General features: G+C 56.2%; 1 protein-coding gene and 1 pseudogene across 2 annotated transcripts; one reads left to right on the top strand and one right to left on the bottom strand.

The window, feature by feature from the left end:
- Nucleotides 1-325: 325 nt before the first annotated feature.
- On the top strand, nucleotides 326-10,893 carry CCDC121 (coiled-coil domain containing 121). Of its 2 annotated transcripts, XM_074947239.1 has the most exons (3): nucleotides 326-359; nucleotides 4,407-4,572; nucleotides 4,729-10,893. In XM_074947239.1, exons 2-3 carry the CDS (start codon nucleotides 4,464-4,466, stop codon nucleotides 5,580-5,582), a joined length of 963 nt encoding a protein of 320 aa, XP_074803340.1. In that variant the 5' UTR covers nucleotides 326-359; nucleotides 4,407-4,463; the 3' UTR covers nucleotides 5,583-10,893. The 2 variants fall into 2 exon arrangements, with proteins under 2 accessions (XP_074803340.1, XP_074803339.1); XM_074947238.1 differs by lacking the exon at nucleotides 326-359 and having other exon boundaries at nucleotides 4,310-4,572.
- LOC141984304 (glycogen phosphorylase, liver form pseudogene) lies at nucleotides 10,472-12,323 on the bottom strand (annotated as a pseudogene).
- Between the last annotated feature and the right edge of the window lie 6 nt (nucleotides 12,324-12,329).

The following is a 12,329-nucleotide window of genomic DNA, read 5'->3' as shown; positions in this document are numbered from 1 at the left end:
GGATCAGAAACCGGGGCCCGCCGGCGGCTTTTGGGGGGGGGGGCGAAGGGGCGGGTCCCCCAGCTCCCAGCCCCCAGGGCCCGGTTGGGAGGCGGCTCCTCGCCCGGGGGTCGGGCGGCTCGGCGGGGGGGGGGGGGGGGGAGAGGGGGGTTGTCACTGTGCGCCCCACAGCGGAGCCTTGGGCCGGGGCCGGGCGGTCCCGCTGCGGCCGGGGGGGGTGGGGGGGGGAAGAGTCCGGCCCCGGCCCAGGTGTGAGGGGAGTCCCGCCCCCCAAGCTGGGGCCTCGGTCTGTGGGGCGGGGCCAGGCTGGAGCCGCCCCGTCTCCAGGCGACGGGGAAGCGGCGCGGGACCAAGGCCGGGTGAGGGGCCCGAAGACGCAGCCGCCGGGGAGGGGCCGGGCACGCGGGGGGGCTGCGGGGGCCTGGCCTGAGGTGGCGGGAGCTGAGTGGGGGGAGTCCAGGGGAGGGGGCTGGTACCAATGGGGGAGCTGGGAAGGAGCCAGGGTCCTGGCATGGGGGGAAGGGGAGCTGGGGGGGGGCCTGGTCTGGGCTCATGGATGCTGGGTGGTATGAGGTGGGGAGAGACGGGGCCGGGGTTGGGGTGAAGGGGAGCTGGGGGGGGGGCCTGGTCTGGGCTCATGGATGCTGGGTGGTATGAGGTGGGGGGAGACGGGCCTGGGGTTGGTGTGAAGGGGAGCTGGGGGGGGGGGGGCTGGTCTGGGCTCATGGATGCTGGGTGGTACGAGATGGGGGGAGACGGGCCCGGGGTTGGGGTGAAGGGGAGCTGGGGGGGGGCCTGGTCTGGGCTCATGGATGCTGGGTGGTACGAGGTGGGGAGAGACGGGGCCGGGGTTGGGGTGAAGGGGAGCTGGGGGGGGGGCCTGGTCTGGGCTCATGGATGCTGGGTGGTATGAGGTGGGGGGAGACGGGCCTGGGGTTGGTGTGAAGGGGAGCTGGGGGGGGGGGGGCTGGTCTGGGCTCATGGATGCTGGGTGGTACGAGATGGGGGGAGACGGGCCCGGGGTTGGGGTGAAGGGGAGCTGGGGGGGGCCTAGTCTGGGCTCATGGATGCTGGGTGGTACGAGGTGGGGAGAGACGGGCCCGGGGTTGGGGTGAAGGGGAGCTGGGGGGATCCTGGCCTGGGCTCATGGATGCTGGGTGGTACGAGGTGGGGGGAGACGGGCCCGGGGTTGGGGTGAAGGGGAGCTGGGGGGGGTCCTGGCCTGGGCTCATGGATGCTGGGTGGTATGAGGTGGGGGGAGACGGGCCTGGGGTTGGTGTGAAGGGGAGCTGGGGGGGGGGGGGCTGGTCTGGGCTCATGGATGCTGGGTGGTACGAGGTGGGGGGAGACGGGCCTGGGGTTGGGGTGAAGGGGAGCTGGGGGGATCCTGGCCTGGGCTCATGGATGCTGGGTGGTACGAGGTGGGGGGAGACGGGCCCGGGGTTGGGGTGAAGGGGAGCTGGGGGGGGGCCTGGTCTGGGCTCATGGATGCTGGGTGGTACGAGATGGGGGGAGACGGGCCCGGGGTTGGGGTGAAGGGGAGCTGGGGGGGGGCCTGGTCTGGGCTCATGGATGCTGGGTGGTACGAGGTGGGGAGAGACGGGCCCGGGGTTGGGGTGAAGGGGAGCTGGGGGGGGCCTAGTCTGGGCTCATGGATGCTGGGTGGTACGAGGTGGGGAGAGACGGGCCCGGGGTTGGGGTGAAGGGGAGCTGGGGGGATCCTGGCCTGGGCTCATGGATGCTGGGTGGTACGAGGTGGGGGGAGACGGGCCCGGGGTTGGGGTGAAGGGGAGCTGGGGGGGGGCCTGGTCTGGGCTCATGGATGCTGGGTGGTACGAGGTGGGGGGAGACGGGCCCGGGGTTGGGGTGAAGGGGAGCTGGGGGGGGGCCTGGTCTGGGCTCATGGATGCTGGGTGGTACAAGGTGGGGGGAGACGTGCCCGGGGTTGGGCTGAAGGGGAGCTGGGGGGGGGCCTGGCCTGGGCTCATGGATGCTGGGTGGTATGAGGTGGGGGGAGACGGGCCTGGGGTTGGGGTGAAGGGGAGCTGGGGGGGTCCTGGCATGGGGTGAAGGGGAGCTGGGGGGGGCCTGGTCTGGGCTCATGGATGCTGGGTGGTACGAGGTGGGGGGAGACGGGCCCGGGGTTGGGGTGAAGGGGAGCTGGGGGGATCCTGGCCTGGGCTCATGGACGCTGGGTGGTACGAGGTGGGGGGAGACGGGCCCGGGGTTGGGGTGAAGGGGAGCTGGGGGGGGGCCTGGTCTGGGCTCATGGATGCTGGGTGGTACGAGGTGGGGAGAGACGGGCCCGGGGTTGGGGTGAAGGGGAGCTGGGGGGGGGCCTGGTCTGGGCTCATGGATGCTGGGTGGTACGAGGTGGGGAGAGACGGGGCCGGGGTTGGGGTGAAGGGGAGCTGGGGGGGGGGCCTGGTCTGGGTTCATGGATGCTGGGTGGTACAAGGTGGGGGGGAGACGTGCCTGGGGTTGGGGTGAAGGGGAGTTGAGGGGTCCTGGCCTGGGCTCATGGATGCTGGGTGGTATGAGGTGGGGAGAGATGGGCCCGGGGTTGGGGTGAAGGGGAGCTGGGGGGATCCTGGCCTGGGCTCATGGATGCTGGGTGGTATGAGGTGGGGGGAGAGGGGCCCAGGGTTGGGCTGAAGGGGAGCTGGGGGGGGGCCTGGCCTGGGCTCATGGATGCTGGGTGGTATGAGGTGGGGGGAGACGGGCCTGGGGTTGGGGTGAAGGGGAGCTGGGGGGGTCCTGGCATGGGGTGAAGGGGAGCTGGGGGGGTCCTGGCCTGGGCTCATGGATGCTGGGTGGTATGAGGTGGGGGGAGACGGGCCTGGGGTTGGGGTGAAGGGGAGCTGGGGGCGGGGCCTGGCCTGGGCTCATGGATGCTGGGTGGTACGAGGTGGGGGGAGACGGGCCCGGGGTTGGGGTGAAGGGGAGCTGGGGGGGGGCCTGGTCTGGGCTCATGGATGCTGGGTGGTACGAGGTGGGGAGAGACGGGCCCGGGGTTGGGGTGAAGGGGAGCTGGGGGGGGGCCTGGTCTGGGCTCATGGATGCTGGGTGGTACGAGATGGGGGGAGACGGGCCCGGGGTTGGGGTGAAGGGGAGCTGGGGGGGGCCTGGTCTGGGCTCATGGATGCTGGGTGGTACGAGGTGGGGAGAGACGGGCCCGGGGTTGGGGTGAAGGGGAGCTGGGGGGGGCCTAGTCTGGGCTCATGGATGCTGGGTGGTACGAGGTGGGGAGAGACGGGCCCGGGGTTGGGGTGAAGGGGAGCTGGGGGGATCCTGGCCTGGGCTCATGGATGCTGGGTGGTACGAGGTGGGGGGAGACGGGCCCGGGGTTGGGGTGAAGGGGAGCTGGGGGGGGGCCTGGTCTGGGCTCATGGATGCTGGGTGGTACGAGGTGGGGGGAGACGTGCCCGGGGTTGGGGTGAAGGGGAGCTGGGGGGATCCTGGCCTGGGCTCATGGATGCTGGGTGGTACGAGGTGGGGGGAGACGGGCCCGGGGTTGGGCTGAAGGGGAGCTGGGGGGGGGCCTGGCCTGGGCTCATGGATGCTGGGTGGTATGAGGTGGGGGGAGACGGGCCTGGGGTTGGGGTGAAGGGGAGCTGGGGGGGTCCTGGCATGGAGTGAAGGGGAGCTGGGGGGGGGCCTGGTCTGGGCTCATGGATGCTGGGTGGTACAAGGTGGGGGGAGACGTGCCCGGGGTTGGGGTGAAGGGGAGCTGGGGGGGGGCGTGGCCTGGGCTCATGGATGCTGGGTGGTATGAGGTGGGGGGAGACGGGCCTGGGGTTGGGGTGAAGGGGAGCTGGGGGGGTCCTGGCATGGGGTGAAGGGGAGCTGGGGGGGGCCTGGTCTGGGCTCATGGATGCTGGGTGGTACGAGGTGGGGGGAGACAGGCCCGGGGTTGGGGTGAAGGGGAGCTGGGGGGGGGGTCCTGGCCTGGGCTCATGGATGCTGGGTGGTATGAGGTGGGGGGAGACAGGCCTGGGGTTGGGGTGAAGGGGAGCTGGGGGGGGCCTGGCCTGGGCTCATGGATGCTGGGTAGTATGAGGTGGGGGGAGATGGGCCTGGGGTTGGGGTGAAGGGGAGCTGCGGGGGTCCTGGATGCTGGGTGGTATGAGGTGCGGGGTGACAGGGCCCTGGGCTGTAGTGTGGGAAGTGGTAGCAGACTGGCATGAGGTGAGGGGAGCTGAGGTGAGGAGTACAGAGTGAAGGGGAGTTGGGGACACAGGGAGGCTGGACTGGAACGCCCCGTCCTGGGGCAAGGGGGTACAAGGGTGAGGGGCTTTCCTTTTCACAGTGTTTGGCTTTCCAGCACAGGGGATGTGCCTGTCCCTAGGAAGCCATGACCCCAACACTGCACATGGAGAAAATGTCAGCAGCTATTTCCTTCCTAGATCCCCTCTGCTTCAGTGGTGTAGCAAAAGGCATGGGGCACTTAATACGCACAGGTAATGGGATTTTCAGCAGAAACAGGAGGCTTCAGGAGGCACCTCTTTAACCTGAGACACCAGGACCTATGCTGGCCCCCACACGTTTCTTTGGAGAACAGTGGTGGTGACGGTAATCACCCAGCTATTTTACAAACACAGGGGGCTGAAGTCTGCCCCCCTCAGCTACCCTGCTCTGTGAGCTGCTCTTGATGCTCACTGGGGAGAGGTGCGTGGAGGCTGTTGAGCTGTCTTTTACTGTATCTTTTTCCATTGTCTCTCTCTTGAGGCCTCACTATGCCCCCCAAGAGAAGGCAGAAACTGCAGCAAGAGCAGAAGGGGCAACCAGCTGTGGCTGCACCCCCAGAGGGAGTTTCTGAGGGGGCCGTAGCCAGCAGAGAAGAGGTGCTGCTGCAGCAGGAGTACAGCCGTCTTTGCAAGGAGCTGGAGGACATGAAGGGGGCACGTGTTCAGCTTCGGGAGGAGAACGAGTTCCTGCAGCAAGAGGCCCAGCGTCTCCGTGCTGAGAGCCAGGAATTCATGTGCTATGTGGCCAAGCGGGCCCAGCGGCGCCAGGATGCCATCATCTCCCTGAATGATCAGAACAAGCAGGCCGTAGAGGAGATCCGCAGGGAGCAGCAGGAACTGCTCACCCTCTACCAGAGGAAGGAGGCAGCTCTGCAGGAACAACTGTTGCACAAAGAGGGTGAACTTCTCCGCCTTAGCAAGGAGGTTGAAGGCCTGCAGCAGATCCAGGCACTGCAGCAGGAGCAGGCTGCCCACATCAGGGAGCTGCAGGGAGAGCTGGTGGCCACCAGGCAGCAGCACACTCAGCACCTGCAGGAGACCAAAAGCCATTTCCTGCAGGAGAAGGCAGCCTTTGAGCAGAAGTCCCAGCAGCAGGTGCTCTGCCTGCTGCAACAGGCACAGGAAGTGGTTGCACGGTGCATGCAGGAGCATAGCAAACAGGTGAAATGCGAGAACCAGGAGCTTCGGCAGGAGCTGCACCAGCTCATCCAGCGATCACGCGCACTGCATTTACACAAGCGCCGGTTAGAGGAGCAGGCACAGCAGCTGCTGCGAGAGCGTTGCTACATGCAAGACATGGCTCGCCTGTACCACACCCACCAGGGCAAGAAGTAGGCCCCAGCTGTGAACCCAGGAATGAGCTAACAGAGAGCTCTCCACTGCTCACTGCCATAATAACCTGCTTTTGGTATTAGAATTATTTAGGACCACATTCTTCAGTAACAGCTTTGTTAATAATCTGAGAGGGAAATGAAATTCCCAGAGGATACTGAACTGGGAGGAGCTATAACTCCAACAAAAAGAGATTTGAGCCAAAAGGCTTTAGTGAGACATTGGCAGGGAACAATTTATCCAGCTATTTCACATGGGTCTTATATGGCCCCCATTGCTGAAGTATCTGAGTGCCTCACAAACTTTAACATATTTATCCACACAGCAGCACTGTGAGGTAGGGTAATGCCATTGTTGGATGTTTTTCTAAAAGATCGGTTTCAGAGTAACAGCCGTGTTAGTCTGTATTCGCAAAAAGAAAAGGAGGACTTGTGGCACCTTAGAGACTAACCAATTTATTTGAGCATGAGCTTTCGTGAAGTGAGCTGTAGCTCACAAGTACTCCTTTTCTTTTTTCTAAAAGATCTGCTCAGTCTAGGGGACGTTTTCTGGCTTGTGTTATACGGAGGTCAGGCTAAATGATCACAGTGGTCCCTTCTGGCCTCGGAATGTGTGAATCTATTATCCTCATTTTACAGCCTATGGCAGAGCAGGGAATGAATCTAGGTCTTCTGAATCCCGTGCTAGCATTCTAACCACTGTGCTATCCCTCTGCACAGAGATTGATCCTGGGCCAGCTCTTGTGCTATCCTCCTGAGTCTTGTGATCTTTAGAGAGAGACAAGTCTTTTATTGGAGCAACTTATTTCTTGGTGAGAAAGACAAGCTTTTGAGCCACACAGAGCTCTTCTTCAGACCATCCCCCCACCCAGAAACGTGCCCCTGAAGTTCCATCTCCCCAGCCTGGAACATATCCCCAATGTATATCTGCAAGAAGAGGAGCTCTGTGTAGCTCAAAATCTTGTCTCTCTCACCAACAGAAATTTGTCCAATAAAAGACATCACCTCACCCACCCTGTGTCTTTCATATCCTGCGACCAATACAGCTACAACTACACTCTTGTGATCTTTGGTATTTCTGGAATCCTCTGATTAGGAGAAAATCTGAGGTGTGTTTTTTTCTTTTTTTTTTTTTAAAAGAACTTATGTTTTTTCCTGTCTAATACCAGAAGAACAAGGGACATTCAGTGAAATAAAAAGGTAGCAAATTCAGAACTAACAAAAGGAAATATTTTTTCACACAATGTGTAATTACACTGCGGAACTCACTGCCACAGGAAGTCATTGTGTAAGGATAAGGCCTCTTCCTGTAGCCATATTATAAGGCCTAAAGCCTAAGCTTTTCTCTGCAGCCATATTAGAAGAGCAGCAGCCATTAGCTAAGAAGCAGGAAGTCACATCCCATCTAAATTACATTAAAACAATGTACGATCAGGCTGTTAAGGAGGAGATCCTGGTCGAATAGCACCCACTATCACCGGATAAAGAAACAGATCTTAAGATGGTTAAAGAAAACTTAGTTTGATAGCATTCCGTCTGGCAAGAAATCACTTATCAATAGTTGTGGTTGTGAAATCCTCACTTCTTTATTGTATTGTCATTATGGTCCCCACTTCCCTATTGTTTGTCTGATGTATGATCTCTGGTTCTTTGATTGTTTCTGTCTGTTACATAATTAATTTTGCTAGGTGTAAATTAATTAAGGTGGTGGGGTATAATTGGCTAGAGAATTTTGTTACAATGTTGGGATTGGTTAGTAAAATTTTAGTAAAATGATTGGTTAAGGTATAGCTAAGCAGGACTCAAGTTTCACTATATAAACTGGGGTCCAAAAGAAAGTTCTTTGGGAACCAACTCCAGGACACAGCCCCATCAGAGCTGCCAGACCTCAACACTTTGCCAATGACACCGTGTAGAAAGCGGAATCCCCCAGATGACTGATCCTGACTGGCCCTCAAGAAAAGTTCATCTGTCTTATTGGGAGTGGTGAGCATTGTATGTGTAGTGTGTGCATTCTATTTTTTGTGATTGTTAATAAATAGAGGATAAGGATAGTACTGTGTAAGGCTCTTTCACTGGTAAAAGGTCCTGCAAACCCACAGAAAATTGACAGGGTTATGCCTGAGCCCTAGGAACAGGGTAAGTGTGGGTGCCCCTAGAGAGTGTGAGTAACAGAGAGGTAACTCTGTTTTTGCGGGTAACAGTTGAGGCCAGGCATGTAAGATTCAAAAAGGGATTGGACATTTAGATAAATATAACTCTGGATATTCATCTAATGATAACAAAAATTTAGAAGAGGTGATAATTACTGTAGAATTCTGTCCTTGAAGGAGAGTAAGGAGACCCAGACCAGCACATCCCAGTCTTCCTTGGGGAAGAAAGGCATTAATTTATTGTTGCTTCTAGCAGTAGAAACAGGGTCATGGATTCTTGCAGTCTCTTAGGGAGTCCCCATTTCTGATGCAGCAATTTTTCTCTCAGGTGGAATTCGAAGTATTTTTTTGTGTCATCTGTAACAAGACTTTCTTCACCCTCAGCTCCTGGAATTTGCAGGGAGGCTGCAGAGTCAGTGCTGGGGGTCATGGGCACTTGGGAGGGACTCTGCAAACCCAGTTTAATCTGAAGATTTTTATTCCCCAGCATGTCTCTATTGAGAGCCCAGGGAATCTCAGCAAGAGGAGCTCCAGCTGGGCTGGGTTGCAACTGGGATTCCAGAGGGAGCTGTGTAAGAGTCATCTTTGGCCTAGTCTCTTGATTCTCACCCTCCAGTGAGGCTAACTGCCCTGCCAGTAACAGGGCCCTAGAGGTCTCAGCTGTGTCACTATCAGTTCTGTGCATAGTTACTGACCTACAAGAGCCTGCTATTCCAAGAAATTTCTGTCCTTCCTGGACAAAGTTAGATTTTGGAACCTCCTCTCCACTGGCATGTGAAAGCAGCTGTGATTGTGACTGTTTTGGAGGACTGATGGCCCTTAGGAGTCCCTGGGAAAATCCCCATTGGCAACTATGGGGTAATTTTTGAGACCCACTGATCCTGCTTACAGGGCTTTTTTCTGCTCCTGAGCTGGGCTTTTTCTCCCAGTAAGTGAGTTGGGCAGGGGGAGTTCTCATGGCAGGAGAGGATTCCTGGAACATGTAGGAGACACCCCATTTCATCTCTAGCTTCGTCCCGAGCTCCAGGTTCTGGTTATATTGTCTTCTGTTATTTCTGAACTGTGTGTCCATGAAGCTAGTTCCAATTTCACTCTGAGCCCCATTGAGGAGAGCCGGTTGTGCGCTTGATGGACATGTACCCAGCAAAAATGTCTCCCAGGAGCCCTCAGTGTCTTCTGAAAGGTCACAGTTCTCCTTCCCTCCCTGGAACTCCAGGTGCTTTTCCTTTTTCTCCCCAATCACTGGCAGCTCAGTTGCATCTGGGTTGAAATGCATAGACCATTCCAGTAGCAGAGACTCCTCTCCTGTTTTATTCTGTGGACCTGTTCTGGTCTGACGTCTCTGAAGATTTCTCATGCTTCCAGCTATAGTGGTCTCAGATGTAGTGTCTAGTGTCACTGTGGTTTGTCCACTGCCTTCAGATCTCTGTGCTGTCAGACAGATCCTGCTAGTACAGGCCTCTGAGCTCCCACGTGAAGCTTCACATACTCCTGTATGTGTAGAGGTAGATATAGGAACCTTCTCATCAGGCATGGGCTCCTGTTTGGCTGCCTCAGGAGGAATAAACCATTTCAAAGACTTCTGGATTCTCTTGGGAAGGCCCCATTTGTGATGCACCATTTTCTCTCTCAGGTGTTGCTCAAGGTGCTTACGCCTTTCTGCCTTGAAGAGTGGCCGCTGGTACTCTTTAGACTCCAGCAGCGCTGTGCATTCCAGAAACTCTGGGATGGATGGGATGGATGCTGCCAGGGAGTTCAGGATTATATATGGCAAGCCCCACAGGAGCTGGAGTCTCTTTTTTCTGATGTGTGTGTTTAGCTGCTCTCTCACATCCTTGATGAGCAGCAAAGGATGAAGCAGAGGAGACTCTACAATAGCACCACTGCCTCTGCTCAGGGGAGGTGGAAAGGGACAGGGGGACTCCATGACTCACCACTGCTCCTGGTGCAAGCCTGCAGCTGGTGATTCTTTGTCTTGGGAGGTGGTCGCTTTAGGTCTTGTTTCTCTCTCTCTTGATCCAAGGTTCTGAGGCTGCAGCATGAAAGTTGCTGAAGACTCAGGTTCCAATTCCTGGCCTGTTAATTATAAAGATGATTGGGACACAGACACCACTGATGCCAACTGGCAAAAGCATTCACTGTTCTTTACAAGCAACTCCTGGCTCAGACCTGACAAACTTACTACACATTATACATGGCTTTCATGGGAGTTATCCTTGAAGGATAGTTGGTGAGGTCTCTGCTGAAAGCTTGTAACTTATCAATACTTAATGGTTGTGAGATGTGTATATGGGTAATGTTTAAGGAATAATGTAACTATACTGAAAATCATGTCCTTATGGTCTTGGAGTAAAAGGTAGTCACCAGGGAATCATACGTCTTGGTGAGGACCCATTCAAGCGGGAGGGAGTTGTCACTGCGTCATGGCTAGTTGATTATGTAATATATTGTTCAATTCCCTACCCTTGCCTCATCCCAGAACAGTCAAAGGAAAACCATCAAAGACAACAGCTAGCAATCAAAACCACATGGAGGTAAAAGGGAACATTATAGCAGACAGGCGAGTGCCCTGTGTGTGAATAAAGACAGAAGACTGATTAGATATATCACAGAGTGGAGAAAAAGACATTGCATCCACTCACTGAGGAGACATCTTGTTGAACAGGAGTGTTTCATGAAAGATTGGATTCTGGTTCCTGGGTAGCCAGCCAGCTCTGCAACAGACTGAACTTTGGTGGGGAAGGGGGAAACTTACTTGATTAGAGGGGAAAGGTTACTATTAATAAGTGTAGGCCCTAGTTTATTTTATGATTTTTTTTGTATTCTAGTAGTTTGTTTCCATCTCTCTCTCTGGTTTCTAGTGGAACCTCTAGTCTTTCTTGCAATAAAACAAGACGATTTATTTAAGTGCTTACAAGTGCAGTTTACAGGAGTGGTGTTTTTAAGGTAAAATTGGGGTACACTGCTGCTTTGGGATGAGAGGCTCTGGCGTTTCTGGGAGTAGCCAGTGTCAGGGCCTGGATATCACAGAGGAATACTTCAAGGGGACTCAGGTGCACCTCTTGTAAACCTGTAAGGTGAAGGCAGTGCTGGCATAGCCCAGAGGGGAGAGCTTTAGAGGCTCATGGGCGGGGGTGTCAGGGAGCTGACATCCAGATTCCACAGGGAAGACTCCACAAGATTGACTGGCCAGCGCTCTAGACTTTCAGGGAGCACTGTGTGGTTTGTATAGGCAAAGGTCCACTTGCTGATATCCCATGCCTTAGTCCAAGGCAGTTTTTCAATGTCCACAAAAACCCTCATCAATTCGGGAATGGCCAGTATAGGATGAGTGTCATTCAGCTGAATTGCTACCTGATCTGGAAAAGAATCAAATATAGTTCAAACGTTTTCCGTGCTTCCAAATTTGGATGCTTTAAAATGTCGGATGATATCCTGGAGGGTGGCAGCCACAACGAAGTACTCCTGCTTCAGTCGCAACTCTTTGCCTTTGAAAAAGTTATAGTTTGGATAGAGGACACATGATATGTTCTCAGCCAAATTTCTCTCCAAGATGGCTTGAACGTAATCTCCAACATTAAAGTCTCAGCGGTTGAAGTCATTAGGTGCCCGAGCAGACCACAGCTGCATGGTGTTGACGGTGTTATTCATGTACCCAGGCACAGGGGTATCATAGGGCAAGGCGAGGACCACCTACATATCGACCCACTTCTGTCCACTCTTGGTGTGTTCCACTCTTCCATAAAAGTGGACAGGCAGGATGTACTCAGGATGGGCTTTCTCCCAGGGGTTGCCGTATCTAAACCAGTCGTTGGCTTCTTCCACCTGCCATCCATCTCGGATCTTCTGGTTGAAGATTCCATATTCCTATCTGATGCCATACCCATATGCAGCAAGCCCAAGTGTTGCCACTGAGTCAAGAAAGCAGGCAGCCAGTCTTCCAAGACTTCTGTTGCCAAGGCCAGCATCCTCTTCAATGTCCTCCAGCTCTTCTATATCCAGCCCGAGCTGATAAATTGACTCATCACAAGCATTCTTCAATCCAAGGTTTATCATGGTGTTCTGTAAGGTAGGGCCCATGTAAAATTCTAGAGAGACAGTAAACTCTCTTGGGATCCTTCTCGTAGTAATACTGCTGGGTGCGGATCCACCTGCCCACCAGGTGGTTGCGCACAGTGTGCGCCAGGGCGACGTAGTAGTCGCGGGGGGTAGCCACGTTGCGGTCCTTGACCAAGTGAAGTGCAGGTGCCGGCTGAAGCCCTTCTTCAGCTCAGCCATGTTCTCCACCCCCACGATGCTGAGGATGCTGATCTGCTCCCTCTTCTCCTGGTCAGTCAGTGGGCACGACATCTCCGCGGGCCTGGGACCGCTCTCGGGGTGTCTGCTTGCGCGTCTGCTGGGGCTTGGGGAGCGGCGGTGCCCCGCCCGCCGGTATTTATAGCCCATGGTTGGCAGCGGCCCACGCCACTCCCGGCTGGGGCTGGCGGGTTCCTCTCCTGGGGGCGGGGGCAGGTGGCTGGCACTGCTCTGTGCAAACAGCCTCCTCCTGGGCTGGCTGCAGTCCCTGGGAGGTGACATGGTGGGCGCTGCCCATGACA

The sequence above is a fragment of the Natator depressus genome, chromosome 3 (assembly GCF_965152275.1).
Source record: "Natator depressus isolate rNatDep1 chromosome 3, rNatDep2.hap1, whole genome shotgun sequence".
Classification (NCBI taxonomy): domain Eukaryota; kingdom Metazoa; phylum Chordata; order Testudines; family Cheloniidae; genus Natator; species Natator depressus.
Note: the sequence above shows the minus strand (reverse complement) of the source record. Positions and strands in the feature narration are given on the sequence as shown.